Genomic DNA, 25,101 nt, shown 5'->3' with positions numbered 1-25,101 from the left:
TCAGTTTCTTCCAGTGTCTTGAAAGTCATCCCAACCTTTGAGACAAATTGTTCATCCACAACACACCTGGACTGTAAAATAAACCGAAATACTGTCATAACAACACCATTGTGTAATAACTAATGAACCGAAAATTGTCCATTATATAAATTCAAATTCAGAAATACCTGCGTCTCAAATGAACCGAAAATATTATCAAAACGAAACCATTGATAATACCAAATGAACCGAAAATGGCGTTCATAAACAACTGGATTTAATGATTGCATTCCATTCCATTGAATTCAAAATTGAATAATCAAAACCTCGTCCACTTGATTTGATTCAGAAGAATAATCCAAATTGCTCTCATTCAATTGATTTAAACTTGAATCATTCATTGTTTTGATACGCTATTGAAATATGAAAACGAAGAAAAAAGTCTGAAATATGAAATCTGAAAACGAAGAACATAAATGCAATGCAGATCAAAATCTAAAAACGAAAAAGAAAATAAAGTTTTACGAAGAAGAAAACCAGAGAAATCAGAGCAGAGAAGAACGACGAAAACCTTTACGTTGAGGAAGAGAAGCTCTACGTTGAGGAAGAAGATTTACGTTAAAAGGTGGCGGGCACGTGAAGCAAAAAAAACTTCGTTGACTTGGTTAGGAAAATTACATGGATGTGGAGCATTATTGATAAATAAAAGGGTAAAGTGATATTTTTAGTTTTAATATTTGGACTAAATTTTAATTTAGTTTCTAATATTTTAAACATCTTAAAAAAAATTCAAACGGATTCTTTGACACGAATAATTAATGAAACGAGTGACGTAAACATTAATAATATTATGGTTAAGTCATATCTTTTTCTTTATGTTAGAAAAACATAACTAAAACTGTAACACCCTAATTAGCCTAAGCCTTACCTCGCGTCGTAAAGCCAAGGTTAATCAGAGATTACGACAGTTCTAAACTCAAACATAATATATATATATATATATATATATATATATATATATATATATATATATATATATATATATATATATATATATATAGAAAGAATAGTATAATCTAGAAGCCCGATAAAAGATATAGCTCAAAAACAGAATTTCGAAGCACAAACGTACTAACGGAGCTACTAGCTTAAGGCATAAGAAACAGAGAAGATATAACAAAAGATAAGTATATAATATCATAGGGAACTAGTCACGACTCGCGGAGTTTAAGCCGGCTAGCCATATACTGATATACAAAACCATACAGTGAAAACAGCTTATACAAGTTTTGTTCTCTCAAATACATGCCTCTAGGCAAAACAAAATACAAAAGGAGAGATGTATAAACAAAATAAACCAAAAAGAACTCAAAATGACCCAAGATTCTCCGCTCCTGTCACCAACCAAAGCAACTCACCGAGATGGGTTGCGACCTGCATCTGAAAAATACAACAACAATATGGTATGAGAACCGGAGGTTCTCAGTATGGTAACAGTTCCCAGTGATATAGGATATAAGACCCCGGGACGCCAAAGGCAATCCTAAGCTTCATATCCATCACAAGATTCAACTTAAAGCATTATAAAACATTTAAGCATAATATACCAACTTGACTTAAATAAACCAGGTTATCTATCTTAAGGAATTTCTATTCTAACCAAACACCGCTGTCCCACAGCCTTCACCAACCGATCCTCCATGCGATTCCATCGCCACCGCCTTCCGAACCTCCTCAATCCCAGCAGAAAACACAGATAATGTTCAAAGCAAGTAAAGCACAAGTAGTAGCATATATGGCAAATAATTCAGATAGCAAGTAAGCATGTTATTCAATTAGGCAAACCATTACAAGTAGACAAAGCATACAAGCAAATAGGAAATGCATATGATGAATGCCTGCCCTACTGGCTGTGATATCACATTGTCGGTTCAACTGCCAACCCGACACATCTCCATGGAGACGTCGCCCTTCGGGTTTCTTATATGGGAACCCCCGAGATATAGTGCCCGGATCACTGTCCAGGTACCGGCGCCTGCTCGCCCTATAGATCCGAAGGGATGCGAGCGGGATATTCTTGCCTCAGACCTCACATCTCAACGTAAGCGGGATTAACCACCGTCCTTACGCCGCCGCCGCTACCTCGACAGACGGGATTAACCACCGTCCCCGCCAGGTGCATAGCGTCTCAAAATATCATGTAAAAATATTATTTCAGTGGTTTTCAAAAGTATTTTCAGCATACATATATCCATCACTTAAATCCGAGTCTCCGACTCATCTCAACCACTGTCCCTTTATAACTCAGTTTCCAAATACCAAAAGTCTATCATTTCTCATCTCATATACCAATCATCCTTCACCTAACGTCAAACCATTCTCAGCACGCCAGAAACCTAGGCCTCCGTTTTCTAATTTACCTTAAAATCATGTACTAGAGCCCTTAATTTATATCCCATATTCTAATACTCAAAACTAGGCCCAAATGTCTTAAAATGGTGTTATAGAAGCTTACAACCTTGTTAAAAAGGCAAAATAGTTGAAAACAAATAAATTTTTGAGAAACAAGACGTGTGCACCCGCACAATTCAGAAATCATGAAACTCTACAACTTTGCAAAATTTCAGATTTTTAACACCAACTTTGAATGATCGTAACTTCCTCTACAAAATTCCAATTTTCACAATCTTTATACTGATTCAAAGAGTTTTCAAAGATCTTTAATTCTAAACAATTTTCAATCAATTTCGAAAACCGAGGCAAAAGTTATGATCGAACAAAGTTCACCAAAAAAATCAATTTTTCCAACTTCACAATTACCACCCTATCTCACCATACCCATACCAAATCATACCAAACCATCCAAAGCTCCATTTTTCATCAAAATGTACCTGTTATAGCATAATACATCAACCTCACCACATTTTCCTCCTCATTTCATTATTCTCAATTCCAACATTAACTATATAACACATATGATCAAAATCACCATCAAACCCACCATTTCTTAAATCATAACACTACAATCATCATAAGAACCAACTCCCAATCTATACAATCATTCAACATCATCATATCATTATAATTCATCACAATCAACTCAACATTCATCAATTCATCAATATTTTTAGCACACCAACCATCATTTTAGTTCAACCTATCCTATTGGTCACTAGCCTATGTGTCCATGAATATTATATACTACATAGAGGAAACCGAAACCATACCTTGGCCGATTCTCTTTATGCACCCAAACTCAAAATGAGTACCAACAAGCTTCCAACCACAATCCAAGCTTTCAAATCCACTCCAACAAGCACAAATAAGTTCCAAAAGCTCCCAAAGCCACAATAATCAAACTATATACATATAAATCACCACAAATCAACCTAGGGTTCAACATAAGCATAATCTCACAAGGGTTTAAGAGCTTTTACCTTTCCCAACAGATTTGATAACACAAGTCCAAAGCTAAGCAAGGATTAGAGCAAACCTAAACATCCAAAATCACAAAAACCCATTTAACCCAAAACTCTAATAAAACCCGAAATTTTGAAGAGCAGAACTGGAAGGATTTCGTGATTACCTTGAGGGTTTCTTGGGTGGGTTTTGTAGAGCTCTTCACAAGGAACGCGTAGCCGCAAACGGTGCGGCGATCGGAGCTCCGTAGCTCAAGATATGAGCTTGGGAAGTTTGAAGTGAATAGTAACAATGGTGGAAAGCTCTCACCTCTCTCCTCACTTCAGCTGCTGTTGTGTTTAGGTTATGAGGGTGAAAGTGGCTGAAATGGGTTCATTTAAGTGTATTTATATGTTGGGCTTGGACCCAACTTGGGTCCGGTCCAACCCGTTAGCGTTTTTAGCCCGTTTAGCTTAACTTCGGGCCAAATCTTTAAAATTAAAGCCCGGTTTTTCATTCCTAATGTTTTTCTAAGGTTTTTGATGATTTTTACTTTTCTCGTGCGGTACCAGGCAGACTTGAACCGATTCAACCGGTTCAATTGTCGGTTCGTAATTTTTCACGATTTTTCGTAGAAAGCACATTTTCTGACTCAGAAAGACCCACTGAGTCCAAAAATCACCTTTAAATCCTCAAATTCTCTCTCTAACCTTTCGGAATCAAATTTGGGCAATTAGTTCACTTAATTAACCGGTTGATTCGTTGCGGTTCTTACAAAAACCTTCTTATAATACTTCTACTTCTTTTTAATCTCCTTTTTGTAAAAAAAAAAATATTCTAAAAATTTTATCAATCAATCGTTAACGATCCAGAATCAAAGAAAAAACTTTTAAATTAATGATTGTTGGTGAATCGATTTTACTTACACACTAAAATCAATGTTATTGACTCTTTAATATGTTAATTGTTCATGTTAAATTTAATGGTGGAATAATATTAAATTCGTTTGAAACATTTTTTGAATAAAATAGGACATTTTTAAAACTAAAATAGGACATTTAAAATGTTAACGTCCAAATTAAAATTTAGCATAAATATTAGAGACTAAAATAATATTTTTTTAAAATAAAATTTTGAGTAATATTCTTTGCAGCCTGACTACTTAATCTTTTCAAGAATTTTGATATACATATTTAATTAAGTGGCTGAGCATTATTGTGGCTGATATAGTTCCAAAATTGGACTAATATGGTTATTTGGCAAATCCAGATATAATAGAATTTTCGTTGGTTTTTCAGAAAATGTGGAATTAATCAGCCTCCATGACCAAAATATATTTTTTCAGGTCATGGTTTTGTAATACCGTTATTATAGATTTTTCTTTTTTGAATTAAAGTTTAAAAAAGTGATTATAGATTATTTTATATCACGGTTCAAAATCATAAGTATAGATATCTTTAGGTTATGATTTTTAAATGTGACACAAAAAGTTAGATCTAAAAGCTAGAATAATTTCATTATAAGATTATGTTTCAAAATTATGATCTTGAACATCTATTGTAATAATTGAGTGACAGATAATTTAATAGCACAATACAGAAATATAATTATTAACCCTTAGTACAAACCAAAACCAAAACCAAAACCAGAAACATAAGACACACACACATGATAATTTAATAGCACAATACATATCCAAAATCTGAGAATGAAAACAAGTAAAACTATTACATATCCAACACATTTTTTTTCATGCATCAATGGCATCATCAACAGTTTTAGATACTAAAGAATGACTAACACCTCCTCCATACCAGAACCTTGTAATTTTGGCCTCCACGCCTTTCAAAGTTATGAGTTAGTTGAGGAAATATCTGACAAAGAATTTTGTCCAGAAATTGACAATAGTGCACCCTCCATTTCTTCCAAAACAAGAGGGGTCCAAAGATAATTCCAAGCCCAAAAACCAATCCCATTTCTGCGCTCACAAGATTCCAATGAACTTCACAAGCTAGGCTTCCACATGGTGGCATTTCAGGTGGTGGCAGTGCATGCATTCCATGATTTGGACTTTTGGTTAGTGGGGGTCCATACAACCCATTATTTCCTTCAAATGAACTTGCTTCAAATGACTGAAGCAGAGTACCTGTTGGGATCTTACCTGTGAGATGATTAAAGGAGAGGTTCAGATAGGATAGGAAGTTCAAATTGGCAAGCTCTGTGGGAATTTCTCCTTCCAATGAGTTCATTGACAGGTCTAATGATTCAAGCTGATTCAAATTCTCTATAGAAGATGGAATTTGACCTGAAAAAGCATTGTGTGACAGGTTCAGCAAAAATAGTGCTTTGAACTTCATTAGTTCTATTGGTATTGGTCCTTCAAATTGATTGTATGAGAAATCAATCGAAGTGAAGATTGTTAGGATTTTAACCAACTCCATTTCTTGACCTTTGCTTATGACCGTTACTGAATCTTGATAATATATTGGGTCACTGTTATCACGACCAAATTGGATATTGCTTAGCTCAGAGTTTGCTCCATCATCATTGGATATCATCTTCTTCCATCCTCTGAACCATTTGACAGGCAGTTCACCACTAAAGTTGTTAAAAGCTGCATCAACAATCTGAATCATGTTCCAGAGACCATTGTCTTTAGGACATCCCATTGGACCATGGAATTTATTGTTCCGCAAAACCAGGACAAGAAGCTTGGATATGTGACTCAGAAAGCAAGGAAAGGCACCAACAATTTGATTTCTTCCAACATCTAATACCTCTAAGGCAGTGCAATGTGCAAGGGACTTGGGAAGTGGCCCGGCTAATCGATTTTCATTGAGAACAACAGTATGTAGAGCACATGAACTTGGAAATGTGTCAGGGATATGGCCTGTTAATTCATTGTTCCCAAGATTCAATACCCCAAGGGTCTCACCTAAGTTCATTAAACAATGGGGAACTTTGCCAGATATTTTGTTATGAGAAAGGTCAAGAACTTGAAGCTTTGAAGCACTGCACAAGGAATGAGGGATGCTGCCATGAAAACTATTGTTTGCAAGAGAAAGATAAAGTGTATTAGACATGTAATGACCAATGTCTACTGGGATAACAGAGCTAAAATTGTTGCTTGAGTAATCCACAACAGCAGCATAATGGAGAAAACCTGGGAATGGCCCTTGCAGTTGATTGAATTGAAGGAAGATGGTGTCCAAATTTTGAGTAAGGTTCTGCAATGGCCCTTCAAAATTAGTTAGAAAATTGTGAGAGACATCAAGATAGCCAAGACTATCTAGTCTCCAAATCCAGTTGGGTACTGTTCCTTGAATCTGGTTATATGAGAGGTCCAGCTCATTTAAACCAGATTGGTACCTCAAGAAACCGGGGAAAGTTTTCAAGTTGCAGGATGCCAAGTTTAGACTGCGTAGCTGTGGAAAGGTGGAAAGTGCAACATCTGTGAAATTCACATCATCTATCTTGTTGAATGAAAGGTCTAAATCATTTAAGTTTTTTAGTTGAACAAGTGCATCTATCTGCATTGCCCCACTGAACTTGTTTGAGGAAAGATCAAGCTCATTAAGTCCACTATGTTGGATGATAGATGGAGGTATTGGCCCTGACAATTTATTATTGCTTAAATTGAGAGAAGCAAGCCCTCTAAGCTGGAAGATAGGTGGTGGTATAGACCCTGATAGATTATTGCAACTTAAATCAAGGTACTCTAGTTTAGAGGTAAACACATCTATGAACTCTTCCAATTTACTAAATTGATTGTTGGAAAGGTCAACATATTGCAATGATGGGATCATGAAAAGAGATGAAGGGATGGTGCCACTAATGGAATTGTAACTCAAGTCAATACTGGAAAGACTTTGCATTCCTTCAAAAAGAGCAGATGATGAAATTGGACCAACAAAGTTGTTGTTTGATAAATCCATTTCCTTGAGCTCTGTGAGTTTTGAAAATGAGATGGGAAGTGTTCCACTGAAGTGGCAATTATAAAGATATAATATTGATAAATTCACCATGTTACCCATAGAAAGAGGAAGTGTTCCAGAAAATTTTGTATGACCTACTATTATGGTATGAAGAGATCCATTGAGTGGAAAGTCCAAAAAGGAACCATGGAGGTCTTGATTTACTGAGATGTCAATATATGACAAAGTTGTAATCTGAAAGATTTCTGGAGGAAATGTTCCCATCAACCCACAGTCTGACATGCTCAATTCTTCGAGGCTAGGCAGCAGCAGCAAAGCATTGTACCATTCATGTCCTTCACCTGATATTGATACCCCATCCAGATATAATTTTCTAATATTGGTGAGGTTTTGAACAAGCTTTCCAAAATCTTGAACCACAAGTGGTGAGTCTAAAGATATGCCATAAAATGAGAGATCAAGAGTAACCAACCTTGTAAGTTGAGAAATTTCTGTTGGAACTTGTCCCACAAAGCCAGCACCTGACAAGTTCAAGTAAGTTAAGGTCTGCAATTTGTTGAATTTGGATGGAATGGAAGAATTGAAGTCATTGGAAGCCAAATTCAAACTCTGAAGATGTTGGAGACTGAAAAGGCTGCTTGAATTGTCTAATGCACCTTGGATGTTTTCCTCAATCAAATCAAGAGCAATAACACGAGCCTCATCATTGCAGGTTACACCACTCCAATCACAGCATTCAATACTTGGATTCCATGTCTTCAACTTGGTGGAATAATCAGGGTCGAACGTGAGACTATTCTTAAATTGCAGCAACAAGGACCTCTCATCATCACAGGAAACCATTGATATCACCAATAGCAATAAGATTGGTTGAATATTCATTGCTTTATGAGAATGTTTTGGTGTTTGGTACTGCAACTTGAAAGCTAACACCAATCTTAGCTTCATTTATAGTGCAACTCCAATGAACGTTCTCAGAAACTTGCGCGCCAAAATTAGTCTTGTGGAGTTTATTTTAATATTACTTTTTCATTTTAGTGATGCATTTATTGACTTGTCTGTCCACTGAAATTGCATTTCACACGTTCATTAATCTTATTATGATATGCTTTTCACACTAATAATCAATGTGGTTGGAGAAACCTTCATATTATTTGAACTAATTAAACCACTTCCTTATTGTGTGTGTGTGTAATCATAACATATCATATCATATCATCGCATCCACTAATGTTCACTCATCTTATATCTCAACTAATATAATACTTAATTCAATTTTTAACTACTACTTGATTAATCAACTTTGAATATTTCAATTCATGTGTTTTAATCACTGTATATCAACTTTTCATAACTTTAGCTAATAACATAAAATTTTACAAATAATTATTACAATGTTTTGGTTTCTTACAAAATTCTTAACTTGGTAGATCAAAGACTAATTTATTGCAGATTTGAATAATTTTTGCAATTATTGTAGCATGTGATTAGTTTATTTCCCGGATAAAACCATCATACTAGAAGTTTAACTCTGATTTTGTAATTTAAAATTGTTCAAAATATATATACTAATTTCTAATCAACGCATTGTTGTAAGTTTGCACTCGCATTGTTAGGTTATAATTTTTAAACATGACACAAAAAGTTGCATGTCTTTGGTGGAATTTGTGAATTGATTTAGTTGGAACTCCATAACTTGAGTCTTCCGTTGTTTTAATTATGAAAATTTGATCCGTTGATAAACTATATATATAGTGGCTACAAGCTTCTAGAAAGTATATGCTATGGTTTATAGTGCACGGTGGCCAAGTGAGATCAAACTACCATGGATAATTATCCTCCACTTTCTATGTAAGAGACAGTATTTTTTGAACCCATAAAAATTACTTAATTCACTTCTTTCTTCTTGCTCCTTGTTTTTCCTACTAATTTTCTTTTTTTATTTAAAAATGAATTTGATCCCTTTTTTTGATTTACCTATATTTTTTTTAAACAAAAAGTTCAACATAATAAGGTGGAACTACTAGTGAATACAGAGTTACTAATCCATAGTCATTTCCGACATTGCTATCATCAATTAAGAAGATAAAAATTAGTCCACTCTATGTAGCTTCTAATTGACTTGTTAATAACTTTCGATACATATTATTATTTATGCTTTGAGAATTTTTATCTACTTTCGTTTATATCTTTTAAATTTCCTTTTAAAAGTTTTAAATACAAAAAAAAACTAAAATTAAAAATATAGAAAATAGATCTAAGCAATGGATTGTGATGAGTTTGGAAAACTCTAATTTAATTTGATGATGAACAAACATTATTAAAAATAATTAATTATAAAATTATTAATTTGATCTTAATTCATACTTGCTTAATTAATAATTTTGTTGTGCAGATTTTGTGTTGGGCCAAGAAAAAAATAGCAAGCCCAATGGAGAAATAAAATTCAGCCTTGTGCAAAAATATATCTAAAAATATGTGGCTGAATTTTTTATTGTGATAGTTGGGTCAGATTTAATGGTGTAAGCCCAAATCAATTGTTGGTGCAAGACCAAATAGGTTGGTCCAAAATTAAAAAGGAAATGGGGCCCAATGGTTAAGCTATTCTTTTATCATCATGGTGAAATCCAATTTTTGTTATATAGCTGCATGTTTCCACAGACACCCATCTTCCACTAAGGAATGGATTTCAAATTTATTCAATTGTGTTTAATGTCTTGGAAACATGAAAGAGAAAAAGCAAAAGTGATTTGATGGCATTGATGGAAGTCTACACGTTGCCACACAAAACATGAAAAGTTGCACCTAATTTAATTTATCTTGATATCACTCATAGCTTTGCTTTTCCTTTCTCTTTCTTTACTCTTTCTTCTTTCTCTCTCTCGGTCATTTCCATCAGGAAACGTGGAAGCATTAGTGAGCTATCAAAAAGAAGAGAAGGCAAGCTACAAGACATCTCAATGATGGCAAGAAAACATAAAAAATGTAGTGGCTGAGATTCTTATCACTTGTAGTAAGATTTTGTGATGAGATCTTGGCTTCTTCATACCAAAAATGGTAGAAGGAGATTTGGCTAGCATGGAAGAGATTCTTGGAGGTATGGCTTGTCTCTGATTCTGCTCAACCACCACAGGAAATAGCTAGAGTGGCGAAGTGATGGAAGAGGCAGAGATTGAGCAGATGAAGCCATCATCATCATGAAGCATCAAGGACCAGAAATCCATCTTGGAGAGCAAGCCAAGGATAGAGCGCTCGGATTGATGAAGAGTGATGACCAAGGAAGAACTTGAGGTATTTACATGTTGGGTTTTGCATGAGTTACCTCTTCTCTCTCTGTGGCCGAACCGATTTTGTTGTGAAGGAAAAGAAGTTAAGCTTGGTTTTGGTTTTAACTGTGAAGGCTTCTCCTCTCTATAAAAGGGGTGAACAGTCACGGTTTGATAAAGGAAGAAAGTTTGAGAGTGCAAGGCACAAAAGTCTCATAGCTACCTAAGCTTACAGATTTTCTTCTCCTTCATTGTATTCTGTTTAGTATTTTTCTGTTTAATTTTGTCATGTCTTGAGTCTCATGGAAAAAGACAAACAGTGAGGTTTGTATGAAAAAGGCATAGAGCGGAAAAAGACAGAGAGTGCAAAATTTAAAAAAAAAGCCATAGATGTCTTAGAGTTCCTTTGTTCATCTATGTTGTGTTTCATGATTCTGTGGGAATCCCCTTGTAAGTTGGGTTAGCACTTTATAGTTTGTAATCTGGATGATTATAGTGAAATTCCATCGTTGTTGTGATGGAGACTGGATGTAGGCTGCATTGCACTTAGCAGCTGAACCAGGATATATCTGGGTGTAATCTTTTCTCTCTACTACTCCATTTCTGTTTCTGCTGTATAGGAGCTAAAATAAAAAATATCTCGTGCCAAGTGACGAGATAAAAATAAAAAGTCTCGTGGCTAGGGACGAGACAAAAACAGAAAAGTCTCCTCAAAGACCAGAAAGTGTAATAAAAAAAAGGGGGGCTAAGATTCAACCCCCCTTCTCTTAGCCACTGAAACCATCAATTGGTATCAGAGCTTGGTCTCAAAGAGATCAAGCTTTGCGGCTTGGAGAAAAAAAATCCTCATGGCAGAAAGCAGTGGCTCAAACATGGTGTCCTATAACCTTACAGAAGGACAGTCAAGCAACAGACCGCCTCTTTTCAATGGAAAAAACTACACCTATTGGAAGGAGAGAATGAAGATCTTTGTGCAAGTAGTGGACTACAGACTATGGAAGATCATCTTGGAGGGTCCTCAATTTCCTACCAACACAAGTGCTGAAGGAGTAGTCACTCTTAAGCCTAAAGCAAGCTGGACCGAAGAAGATAGAATGAAAATAGAGCTAAATGCCAAGGCTGTTAATCTACTCAACTGTGCTATCAGCTTTAAGGAGTACCGACGGGTATCACGATGCACAACGGCAAAGAAAATCTGGGATAAATTACAAATCACTCATGAAGGAACCACCATTGTAAAGAAGACTCGGATAGACATGTTAAACAGGGAGTATAAAATGTTTACAATAAAGAAAGGAGAATCCATTGATGAACTGTTCGAACGGTTCAACACCATCACTGTTGGCTTGGATGCTATGGGAGTAACACATTCTGATTCTGTGCTTGTAAGAAGAGTGCTAAGATGTCTCACCAAAGAATGGAAAACAAAAGCTTTAATTATTTCTGAGAGCAGTAATCTTGATTCCATGATACTTGATGATTTGAGAGGAAACCTTCTTGCTTTTGAAAATATTTATTTGAAAAAAGAGTCAAAAAAGAAAGGAATTGCATTTTCTTCTGTAACTAACCCTCTGGATGATGAATCCAGTGATAACTCCTCTGAAAATGAATTTGTGTTGTTTGCCAAAAAATTCAGGAAAATGGTGAAGTTCAAAGGCAAAGGCGGCGACTCAAGGAAAATGAAGAAAGATCTTAGCAAAATGACTTGTTTCAACTGCAAGGAAACGGGGCATTTCAAATCTGATTGTCCCAAGCTAAAAAGGGAGGAAAAGAAAAAAGGAGGGAAGAAGGGTCTGATGGCATCATGGGAAGACTTGGAAAATGACTCAGACAGTGATGAAGAATCTGAGACCAAGTCACAGCCTTGTCTCATGACAAATCATGTAGATCAGGTATTTTTTCAAAACCCTGACACTGAAGACATTCATCTTATGATAGATCACCTTTCTGAAAAAATAAGATATTTTCTGATTGATAATCATGATCTTGAACAACAAATTTTCATTCTTAAAGCTGAAAATGATTTTCTCAAAGAAAAGCTAAGGGAGGCCGAAGCTGCTTGTGATCTTGTGGAAAAAAATAAGCAGTTGAAAGCTCAACTTAGAAGTTGTGAAAGTGATCACTCGGTAGTTGCATATGTAAACTGTTTTAAGAAAAATGAAGAGTTGCTGAAAAAGGTTAAAAGTCTTGAAAATGACTTAGCCAAATTTACTCAGAGTTCTGAAAATCTAAATCAAAATTTGGCTAGTCAAAAACCCCTATTTGATAAAGCTGGGTTGGGGTTTTATAAATCTGATAGGAAACCTTCTTTTAAAGATAAAGCTTCTTCATCCAATGACACAAGGTTTCAAGATCCCACCTACTTTAACAAAACAGCAACTCCAAGGTTTTGTAGGTTGTGTAACCGAAGTGGTCACTTTTCCATTCAGTGTTTCTTTGGTGAAAGAATGATTGGTGATAAAGTTTACAAAGTTATTTTTTATTACAATGATTTGGGACATAGGAAATGGTTTAACGTGAAAGGATCCAAAAAAATTTGGATACCTAAGGTCACTTAAGCTTATTTTGTAGGTATGCCTAGCATCCAAGAGGAAGGAAAACATGTGGTACATGGACAGCGGATGCTTTAGGCATATGACCGGAAAGACAACCTTCTTCATAAAACTTGATGAATATGATGGAGGACTTGTCACTTTCGGTGATGATGGAAAAGGAAAGATAGTGGCCGTTGGAAAAGTTGGTAAAAAATTTTCATCTTGTATAAATGATGTTCTTCTTGTCAATGGTTTGAAACATAATTTACTTATTGTAAGTCAATTGTGTGATTTAGGATTTGAAGTAATTTTTAGAAAATTTGTGTGCTTGGTTGTTTGTGAAAAAACTGGGGATATTCTTTTTGAAGCTAAGAGATGCAACAATGTGTATGGATTAACTCTTGAGGACTTGAAAGAACAAAATGTAACATGTTTTACATCTCTTGAATCTGAAAAATGGCTATGGCATAGAAAGTTGGGTCATGCTAGCATGTACCAAATTTCTAAGCTAGTGAAGAAAAATCTAGTTAGAGGAATTCCTAAAATTAAATTTGATAAGGATCTTACTTGTGATGCTTGTCAATTAGGCAAACAAGTCAAATGCTCTTTTAAACCAAAAGATAGAATTTCAACCAAAAGGCCATTAGAGATGTTACACATTGATCTTTTTGGTCCAACTAGAACACAAAGTCTAGGAGGTAAACACTATGGCTTGGTAGTGGTAGATGATTACTCTAGATTTGGTTGGGTACTTTTTCTTGCTCATAAAAATGATGCTTTCCATGCTTTCTCAACCCTTTGCAAGAAAATTCAAAATGAAAAGGATTTAAAAGTAGCTCATTTGAGAAGTGATCACGGAAAAGAATTTGAAAACCAAGACTTTGAAAAATTCTGTGATGACTTTGGAATTTCTCATAATTTTTCATGCCCTAGAACACCTCAACAAAACGGGGTTGTTGAAAGAAGGAATAGAAGCCTTCAAGAAATGACTAGGGCTATGTTATGTGAGAATGAGGTTCCTAAATTTCTATGGGCTGAAGCTGTAAATACAGCATGTTATATTTTGAATAGGACAATAATTAGAAAAGGGTTGAAAAGAACTCCTTATGAGCTATGGAAAGGAACCCCTCCAAATCTTAAGTACTTTCATATTTTTGGATGCAAATGTTTTGTGCTTAACAACAAAGAAAATCTTGGTAAGTTTGATCCAAAATCTTATGAAGAAATGTTTGTTGGATACTCCACCACTAGCAAGGCCTATAGGATCTACCTTAAAGAACATAGAACCATAGAGGAATCCATACATGTTACTTTTTGTGATTCTAACTTAATTCCCAGTACTGTGATAGATAGTTATTCAGATTGTGAAGGAGCTGGAACAAGCAAAGAAAATCCCAAGTCTGCCCAAATTGAAGAATCTTCCAGTTCAGAATTGTCTCGTCAAATTGGAGGAGACATTTCCATTTTGTCTCCTGAGCCAGCACGAGAAACTGAAACAGTGAGACCAACAGAAACTCATCAAAGCTCAACACCACAAAGGAAGCCTAGAGAATGGAAGTCTATGAGGGGTTATCCTCATGACTTCATCATTGGTGATCCCTCTCAAGGAGTGACAACAAGATCTTCAACCAAAAGACAATCCGAACCAAGCAACTTTGCATTCTTGTCACAAATGGAGCCCAATAATGTGAAAGAAGCTCTTGAAAATCCATCATGGGTCAAGGCCATGCAAGAGGAACTTGCTCAATTCCACAAGAATGAAGTTTGGACATTAGTACCTCATCCGGATGGTAAGAAAGTTACGGGTACTAAGTGGGTGTTTAAAAATAAACTTGGTGAGGATGGACAAGTTGTTCGTAACAAGGCTAGATTAGTGGCCCAAGGTTACGATCAAGAAGAGGGAATAGATTTTGATGAGTCTTTTGCTCCGGTAGCTAGAATGGAAGCAATTAGATTGTTTCTTGCCTATGTTGCCCATAAGGGTTTCAAAATGTTTCAAATGGATGTTAAATGTGCTTTCCTTAATGGCTTTATTGATAGAGAAGTGTATGTGGCACAACCCCCCGATTTTAAACATAAAGATTTTCCAAATCATGTTTTCAAACTTACTAAGGCTCTTTATGGTCTTAGACAAGCTCCAAGAGCTTGGTATGAAAGGCTTAGTGCCTTCCTATTGGAAAATCAATTTCAAAGAGGTACCACGGACAAAACTTTATTCATTAAAGCATCTAATGATGATATACTTCTAGTTCAAGTTTATGTGGATGATATTGTGTTTGGATCGGCTAATGAGTCCTTGTGTGAAGAGTTTGGAAAACTCATGACTAGTGAGTTTGAAATGAGTTTAATGGGAGAGCTAACCTTCTTTCTTGGCCTCCAAATTAAACAAACTCCTAGTGGTACTTTTATTCACCAAAGAAAGTATGCAAAAGAACTTATCAAAAAGTTTGGCCTAAAAAATTCTAAACCAATGGGAACACCAATGCATCCAAACAATAAACTTGAAAAGGATGATGATGGCAAAGATGTGGATGAAACACGGTATATGGGAATGATTGGTTCATTAATGTATCTTACCTCCTCTAGACCAGATATTGTTCAAAGTATGGGTGTATGCTCAAGATTTCAATCTCATCCAAAAGAATCCCATCTTTCGGCTATTAAGCGTATCATTAGATACATTAAGGGAACATGTGATTATGGCTTGTGGTATCCAAAATCAGACGATTTTTGTGCAGTAGAGTTTTGTGGTGTAGATTATGCGGGAGATAAAATGGATAGAAGGAGCACCTCCGGCATGTGTTGCTTCCTTGGAAGGTCACTCAATATGAGGTCAAGCAAAAAACAAGCCACAGTAGCTCTATCCACAGCTGAAGCTGAATACATATCCGCTTCTGCATGTTGCTCAAAATTAATTTGGTTAAAAATGCAGTTGGAAGATTACTAATTAAAGATCAATAGTATACCATTATTTTGTGATAACATGAGTGCTATAAATATTTCAAAAAATCATGTTTTGCATTCAAGAACAAAGCACATTGAGATCAAATATCATTTTATTAGAGAACATGTGCAAAAGGATACTATTGATATTCAATTTGTAAAATCTAAAGATCAACTTGCTGACATTTTTACAAAACCCCTCTATGAAGACAGATTCTGTTCATTAAAAAAAAGCTTGGGAATGATAGAATTAAGTTCTGTTGAAAATTTGTGAACTTTTTTATTCTGTTTGGTTTTGTCTCGTAGAAAAGCAGGAGACAAATTTTAGGATGTGTTGAACGGGTCATGATATAGGGGGAGACTGAACTGAAGTTAATTATTTTGGGCCCCACCAAATCTCTTTGACCTTACTCTGACCTATTCCTCATTTTTTTAAATTATACTTTTGGAAAGTTGTCAAATCAAATCTTTATCCTTCTCTCATCCCTTGATTCTAGGAACTATTTTCACTTGTCTTGAATTAGTATGGACTGCATTATTTTTTCCTCATTTTTTGCAGGGTCCCTCCTCGATGACAAAAGGGGGGCTGAATTGAAATTGTTATGTTTCATTGATTTATTGCACTATTTTGCAGACCTGTTTTGCTCTATTTTGTGCTTTGATCTGGCTCTGTTTTGAGCACTTTGTGTTAGTGGATTAATTTTGAGTTGAGCTTTGATTGTCATTTACTCAAATGCATGTATGTTGACTGGACCATTGTGTTTTGATGAAAAACAAATATTCTACCTTTTGTATGTTGTTTTCATTTATTTAGCAGTGCCCCTTGATGACAAAAGGGGGAGAAAGTGCTGAAAATTGAAATTATAAAAATAGGAGATGAAATCCTTGTGGATGGATTTATGATCACCCCTGTTATACATTGTGATGCATTTGTTTTAGTACTGTGCCTGCTGATGTTTGATTAGAAATATGTATTTGTGGAGGCAATTGATTTATCTTGATGAATATGCTTTCTTCTAGTGGAAAAGGAATATTCTTATTCATCTTGGTAAAAATGTTTGATGAATACTTTATTTTTGACAGTTCCTTTAGTTCTTAATGATGAAAGTTGCTGTGTTTGAAAAGATTATATCTTGATTGAAAAATATTTTTCCTACCAAGATTGCTCTGATTTATTGAAAATTATCTTTGAACAGCAAGTCTTCTGCCAAAAACAGATTTTGATTGATTATGTTGAGTTTGAGCAGAAAATCAAATTTGTGATAACAAATGAGTTTTGATTCTCATTCAACTCTGCTCATAAATCAAGCATTTAGCATCATGTAATGAATATGCTAAATAACATTGTTACTTGAAACTTGATTTAAATGTTACAGGTTAGTGCTTCCCTTGGTAAAAACAGCATATATTAAGGGGGAGGCATGTGACAATTAGAAAGGGGGAGAAATTCAAATATTCAAAGGGAGTATTCTATACTCTAATTTTTAATTTCTTTCCATTTTAATTTTTAATAATGTTTGTCATCAAGGGGGAGATTGATGAGTTTGGAAAATACTAATTTAATTTAATGATGAACAAACATTATTAAAAATAATTAATTACAAAATTATTAATTTGATCTTAATTCATACTTGCTTAATTAATAATTTTGTTGTGCAGATTTTGTGTCGGGCCGAGAAAAAAATAGCAAGCCCAATGGAGAAATAAAATTCAGCCTTGTGCAAAAATATATCTAAGAATATGTGGCTGAATTTTTTATTGTGATAGTTGGGTCAAATTTAATGGTGTAAGCCCAAATCAATTGTTTGTGCAAGACTAAATAGGTTGGTCCAAAATTAAAAAGGAAATGGGGCCCAACGGTTAAGCTATTCTTTTATCATCATGATGAAATCCAATTTTTGTTATATAGCTGCATGTTTCCACGGACACCCATCTCCCACTAAGGAATGTATTTCAAATTTATTCAATTGTGTTTAATGTCTTGGAAACATGAAAGAGAAAAAACAAAAGTGATTTGATGGCATTGATAGAAGTCTACACGTTGCCACACAAAACATGAAAAGTTGCACCTAATTTAATTTATCTTGATATCACTCATAGCTTTGCTTTTCTTTTCTCTTTCTCTACTCTTTCTTCTTTCTCTCTCTCGGTCATTTCCATCAGGAAACATGGAAGCATTAGTGAGCTATCAAAAAGAAGAGAAGGCAAGCAACAAGACCATCTCAATGATGGCAAGAAAATATAAAAAATGTAGTGGCTGAGATTCTTATCACTTGTAGTAAGATTTTGTGATGAGATCCTGGCTTCTTCATACCAAAAATGGTAGAAGGAGATTTGACCAGCATGGAGGAGATTCTTGGAGGCATGGCTTGTCTCTGATTTTGTTCAACCACCAGAGGAAGTAGCTAGAGTGGCGAAGTGATGGAAGAGGCAGAGATTAGAGCAGATGAAGCCATCATTATCATGAAGCATCAAGGGCCAGAAATCCATCTTGGAGAGCAAGCCAAGGATGGAGCGCTCGGATTGATGAAGAGTGATGACCAAAGAAGAACTAGAGGTATTTGCATGTTGGGTTTTGCATGAGTTACCTCTTCTCTCTGTGGCCGAACCGGTTTTGTTGTGAAGGAAAAGAAGTTAAGCTTGGTTTTGGTTTCAACTGTGAAGGCTTCTCCTCTCTATAAAAGGGGTGAACAGTCACGGTTTGATAAAGAGAGAAAGTTTGAGAGTGCAAGGCACAGAAGTCTCATAGCTACCTAAGCTTACAGATTTTTTTCTCCTTCATTGTATTCTGTTTAGTATTTTTCTGTTTAATTTTGTCATGTCTTGAGTCTCATGGAAAAAGACAAACAGTGAGGTTTGTATGAAAAAGCCATAGAGCGGAAAATGGCAGAGAGTGCAATATTAAAAGAAAAAGCCATAGATGTCTTAGAGTTCCTTTGTTCATCTATGTTGTGTTTCATGATTCTATGGGAATCCCCTTGTAAGTTGGGTTAGCACTTTACAGTTTGTAATCTGGATGATTATAGTGAAATTCCATCATTGTTGTGATGGAGACTGGATGTAGGCTGCATTGCACTTAGCAGCTGAGCCAGGATATATTTGGGTGTAATCTTTTCTCTCTACTACTCCATTTCTATTTTTGCTGTACAAGAGTTAAAATAAAAAATATTTCGTGCCAAGTGACGAGACAAAAATAAAAAGTCTTGTGGGTAGGGACGAGACAAAAACAGAAAAATCTCTTCAAAGACCAGAAAGTGTAATAATAAAAAAAAATGGGCTAAGATTCAACCCCCTTCTCTTAGCCACCGAAACGATTGTATTTATAACTTATGTCAATATCAATTCTTTGTCTAACAAATGAATACTACAATACCTACAGTCCTAATGCAATAAAAACAAGAACTTCATGTTATGACATCTTAAGATATGCATCTTCTGCCATCACAATATAAAATTGAGAATAATTCAAGCTATTCAAAAGCTTATTCATATCATCATTGCTGTTAATTGTCCAATAAATTATTTCTTAAACATGATTTCTTATGCCTTCAATCATAAGAAAATTATAAAAAGAGTGAAATCCAAATCATCAAAACTAACTATAACTTATTACTGGAATATCTACTGATCATGATTCATCCACCTTAGATTTCTGTGTTTTTCCTACACCAAATTCATATACTTCATGAGTTTAACTGCGCAAAGATGGAGTTTCAAATTTCAATCTCAAAAGGAAATTCCAATTCTATGTACATATAAAAGTCCTTTCAATTTCAAAAGAAAATTTCAGTAGTGATTTTGTTGAAAGAGCAGTGATTGACGGTCTTAATTCATTATCTGAATATTTAAACGAGCGAGTAAAAATTCTATTATATATATTTTTTTAAAAACCTAAAAAAAAAAGTTTTCTCTCGATTAGATATATCATATATCTTTTCCTCGTTTATCAGTCTAGATCTAACTCAAATAATTTTATCCTTAACTCTCTTAACCATTAAGCCGGATACAATTATTACTTTATTAGTTAACTACCTTAATTAGCCTAGAAATTAAAAGCCCTAACAATTGAAAAAATATTATTTTATTATTTTTAATTTGATGAAAAATATATATATAATAAATATATCTAGTTATCCAAATAAAAAATACTAGAAAATTATCAAAATTTATTATTTTTAGCTATCATTTGGTCAGCAATAATTTACATTCATATTTGCATTTGCAAGTATTTATACACAAGAATCAATTCAAATTGCACCCATATTTATCGGAGTTTACACACATAAGTTAATACAATTTGTACCCATATTTTACCGAATTTACACATATAATTTTGGATAAGCACTTGACAGCAATAATTTACAAATATTTGCACACAAGAAATATATAATTTACACCTATATTTATTAGAATTTACACACATAAATCAATATAATTTGCAACTATATTTTTTAAAATTTGTACACATAAATGATAATTTAGTATTTATGATGATCAAATAATGGCTAAAATTATAAAAAAGAGTTTCTCTATCCAAATAATGGCTAACTTATAATGCATCCAACTGAGAGTTTTATGTCTTCCCCTCCAGTGCATTATTCATACAATAAAGCATCTTATCTAGCAGGACATTCTCCATGGCTTACAGAGAGCAAGAGACAAAATCATGGTTCCAATCTCATAAAAATTTACTGAGTTTATCAATGGAACTATTTGCATTAGCATGGGTATAAGTACAACAAGGACACATGATTATTCAATAGTATAGTACGTACATGAAATAAAGCTAAAAGTGAAAACAAGTAAAATATAACATATCTCACATACAATTTTTTTTTTTTTTTTTTGTTTCTGCTCATGCATCAATAGCATCATCAACAATTATAGATACTAAATAATATGACTAGTACCTCCTCCATACCAGAACTTTGTAACTTTGGCCTCCACGCCTTTCATACTCCAGACTCAGCTGAGGAAAGATCCAACAAAGAACTCTGTCAAGAAATTGCCAATACTTGAGCTTCCATTTCTTACAAAACAAGATGGGACCAATGACAACAGCAAGGCCAAAAATGAAACCAAGTTCCACACTAATAAAATTCCAATCAATTGCAGAATCTTGCTGCCCAACTGAACTGAATGTGTCATGAGTAGCACTGCAGTTTGCAGTCAAAGGGGGTCCACATAATCCGTTATTACCAACGAAGGAAGTGTTGAGAAACGATTGGATTTGGGTACCTGTGGGGATTCTTCCATGCAGCTGATTGAAGGAGAGATTCAGGACTGAAAGGAAATTCAAACTTGCAAGCTCAGTGGGAATTTCTCCTTGTAATGAGTTGTTTGACAGGTCTAGTGACTCAAGATGTTTCAAATTCCCTATAGAAGATGGAATCTGGCCAGAAAGAGCATTGTTCGATAAGTTAAGCACATAGAGTGCTTTGAAATCAAACAGTTCTTTCGGTATTTCTCCTTGGAAATGGTTGGATGAAAAGTCCATTGAAGTGAAGACATTTAGAATCTTAACTAACTCCATCAATAGACCCTTGCTTGCAACTGTTACCGAATCCTGATAATATATCTGTCCATATTTAAGTACCTGAAATTGGAGATGATTTACCCCAGGATCAGCCTTGTCTTCATCATGCATCATTGCCTCCCACGTTCTGAACCATTTTCCAGGTAGCGCACCATTAAGCTTGTTAAAGGCCAGGTCAACAATCTGAAGCATTTTCCATGTATCACTGGTTTTTGGACATCCAATGTTGCCATGGAAGTTGTTATCTCGCAATACAAGCACACGGAGAGTGGAAATGTTCTTCAACGAACATGGAAATCCATCTGTAATTTGATTTTTCCCAAGGTCCAACACCTCTAGTGTTGAGCAATTACCCACAGATTTTGGAAAATGCCTTTCAAATATTTCCATGGAGATCAAGAGTCCTCAGAGCACAGGAAGTTGGAAACAGATCAGGGATAGAACCTGAGAGCTTGTTGTTGCGCAAGTCCAGCACATCAAGCATGTGACTTAATGTCATTAAACAAGAGGGGATTGTGCCTGAAATGTGATTATGGGAAAGATCAAGTACTTGAAGACTTGTTGCATCACAGAAGGAATCAGGGATGCTGCCACGGAATCTGTTGTTCGCAAGAGACAGATAAATTGTGCCAGACAGGTAACCACCGATTTCAACTGGGATAATGGAGCTGAAATTGTTGTTTGAGTAATCTACATAGACGGCAGATTTTGGGAAAACAGGAATTGGCCCTCGAAGTTGATTGTAGTGAAGGTCAAGGACTACTAAATTGGAATGAAGATTCTGAAGGGGCCCTTCGAAATCAGTTAGAAAATTGTGAGACACATTAAGGGTTCGAAGATCTTCAAGTTTCCAAATCCAGTTGGGTACTGATCCTTGAATTTGGTTGTTGGAGAGGTCAAGAGAGCTTAATCTAGACTGGTACCTCAAGAAACCTGGGATGGTTGTTAAATTGCAGGAAGCCAAATTTAGAGTGATAATGTTTGGAATTGAAGGTATGTTTAGATCCACATTGACCGATAAGTTGTTGTATGAAAGGTCTAGTGTGGTTAAATTTTTAAGCTTCAAAAACTCATCTAGCTGCATCAGCCCATTGAACCTATTTGAAGAAATTTGGAGGGTAGAGAGTTCCCGGAGTTGGAAGAGGGATGATGGTATTGGCCCTGATAGATTATTGCTACTCAAATCAAGGAAAACTAATTTAGAGGAAGATACATTTGTTAATTCATCTAACTGACTGAAATGGTTTTTCGAAAGATCAACACTCTGCAATAATGGGAGTCTAAAAATAGATGAGAGAATTCTCCCACCAATGGAATTGTAACCCAAGTTAATGCTGGTCAGATTGTGGAATTCTTCAAAGTGAACAGATGATGGAATTACACCACTAAAACTATTATGAGAAAGATCTATGTGGGTAAGTTTTTGGGCCTTGCCAAATGATGGAACTGGACCTGTGAAATTGTTTACGTGACAAATCCAGGTAACTGAGCTCTGTGAGTTTTGACAGGGAACTGGGTACTGTCCCACTAAATTGGCAGTTAAAAAGTTCCAATGTTGATAATTGGGTCATGTTGCCAATAGAAGGTGGAAGTGCTCCATAGAAGCTAGTGTTACTTACTATTATGGTATGGAGAACTCCGTTGAATGGTAAAATAGGAAAGAGGCCATGGAGGTTGGAATTGTATGAGATGTCAATGAATGACAGAGTTCTGACCTCGAAGATCTTTTGAGGAAACACTCCCATCAACCCACAATTGGAAAGACTGAGGATGGTCATATTTTTCAAAGTGGCAAAGGCTTCTGGCACTGGAGACGAGAAATTATTCATATCAAGAATAATGACCGAGAGATTCTTAAGACTTGTTATTGAAGATATAAATGGTCCTGAGAGATTGCAATCTCTCATGCTCAATTCTTGCAGGTTGGGTAGTAGCATCAAAGAATTGCACCATTCCTCTCCCTGAGATGTCACAGTTACACCATCCAGATACAATTTTCTAATCCTGCTGAGATTGCGGACAAGCATTCCTAGATTTGGCTTCTCAAGTTTCAGCTCTTCTTCACCTGTCAAATAGGCAAGACTTGAGATATCAAGAGTCACCAATCTTGTCAGCTGAGAAATCTCTATTGGAATCTGCCCCACAAAGCCAGCATATGACAAATTCAGGTAATTTAAATTCTTCAATTTGTTGAATGTTGAAGGAATCACAGAACTGAAATTATTATCTTGCAAATTTAAGCTCTGGAGATGTTGAAGATCGAATAGGCTGCTCAAATTGTTGAATCCTCCAGTGATTGATTCTCCACTGAGATCAAGACCAATAACATGTCCCTCATCATTACAAGTAACACCACTCCAATTGCAGCAAGCAACACTTTGATTCCACACCTTCAGTTTGCTTGAACTTTCACTGTTGAAAGTAAGGCTGTTCTTCAATTGCAACAGCAATGATTGCTCATCATCTTCAACACAAAGGCCAGCAACCACACAGATTGATATCACCAAAAAAGATAAGAATTCTTGGAGTTTCATTGCAGAGAGTAATAACACCTGCACTTCCAAGTAAAAGTTTTAAGCTATAAAAAGAAAAATGTAAATGGTGTTTTCTTCTGAAGGCAAAGTGTTGAAAACTTGCGTAGTTTTTGTGGAAAGGTTTCTCAATTGTACACTTTCATGATGAGTTGACTGCAGAGTCAACTATGTATATCTCCCAAATGTAATTGCTCTTTAATTTCCTGGGCTGGAAAACTGAACCAAGAATCTTGACAACTGGTTCATATAATTGACACTTTCAACTCGTTTAATACTTTGAAGTGAAAATGCTAAAGATATTTTCTTACATAGCTCTGGATATTAAAATAGACTGCTGCATATTTGTTGACCGTCTTACTAGTTATTTGTTTGATTAGTGAGTCAATGTAAGACAAACCCTGTGCTAACTGATAATTGTATTTGGGAAAGCTTCTTGTTACTTTGTTTTTATTTTTTATTTTTGGTATACCGTTTCTTTCTCTTCAAAGTTGAAAAAACAAATGCAATTTTTCAGGGTATAATATTAGGAAAAAGTTGTTCAACAATTCAAGAGAAACTGCCAAAAGGGAAATTCTATAGATGAAAAGCAACACAATCATATCTCATGGATCGGCTTGAACTTGAGAAAGGGGTTTGAATCAAATTAGCTCAAAATTGAACGTTTTAAGTTCTGTTTTTGCGGAAGCTAAAAATATAGGAGATCAGAAAAGGGAAAAAGAGAAAGAGACCAGCATGTATCCTGATTCGGATTCTAAGTGACATGAATTTTACATCCAATCTCCACCACAAGCATAGTGGAATTTTCACTATAATCCACTAATTACAATCACTAATACTATTGAATTACAACCTAAGTCAACTAGTATCTACCATTAAACTTTCTTTATCAAAACTCAGCTACCCAAAGTGCTGTCTCAACTTGGAAGGAGAATCTAAACAGATTCAAACTCACTAAGTGCTAACCCAACTTGGCAA

At 35.2% G+C, this 25,101-nt stretch overlaps 1 protein-coding gene, 1 long non-coding RNA gene and 1 pseudogene across 3 annotated transcripts; all 3 read right to left on the bottom strand.

The window, feature by feature from the left end:
* Positions 1-1,153: 1,153 nt before the first annotated feature.
* Positions 1,154-3,844, bottom strand: LOC112750714 (uncharacterized). The gene is made up of 4 exons (XR_003175981.3): positions 3,566-3,844; positions 3,417-3,472; positions 3,207-3,338; positions 1,154-1,419 (listed from the first exon to the last, which is right to left on the bottom strand). It is a non-coding gene; the product is annotated as an uncharacterized lncRNA (long non-coding RNA).
* Positions 3,845-4,868: 1,024 nt separating this feature from the next.
* LOC112750701 (receptor-like protein 7) lies at positions 4,869-8,234 on the bottom strand. 2 transcript variants are annotated; one of them, XM_072219954.1, is made up of 2 exons: positions 7,786-8,234; positions 4,869-7,654 (listed from the first exon to the last, which is right to left on the bottom strand). In XM_072219954.1, exon 2 carries the CDS (start codon positions 7,593-7,595, stop codon positions 5,175-5,177), a length of 2,421 nt encoding a protein of 806 aa, XP_072076055.1. In that variant the 5' UTR covers positions 7,596-7,654; positions 7,786-8,234; the 3' UTR covers positions 4,869-5,174. The 2 variants fall into 2 exon arrangements, with proteins under 2 accessions (XP_072076055.1, XP_025655303.1); XM_025799518.3 differs by having other exon boundaries at positions 4,869-8,228.
* Positions 8,235-20,752: 12,518 nt separating this feature from the next.
* Positions 20,753-24,263, bottom strand: LOC112750694 (receptor-like protein 54; annotated as a pseudogene).
* Positions 24,264-25,101: the final 838 nt, after the last annotated feature.

This window comes from Arachis hypogaea, chromosome 2, assembly GCF_003086295.3.
Source record: "Arachis hypogaea cultivar Tifrunner chromosome 2, arahy.Tifrunner.gnm2.J5K5, whole genome shotgun sequence".
Classification (NCBI taxonomy): Eukaryota; Viridiplantae; Streptophyta; class Magnoliopsida; order Fabales; family Fabaceae; genus Arachis; species Arachis hypogaea.
Note: the sequence above shows the minus strand (reverse complement) of the source record. Positions and strands in the feature narration are given on the sequence as shown.

Coding starts and splice junctions, on each gene's coding strand:
- LOC112750701 (XM_025799518.3), bottom strand. CDS start 8,195: ATGAATATTCAACCAATCTTATTGCTATTGGTGATATCAATGGTTTCC.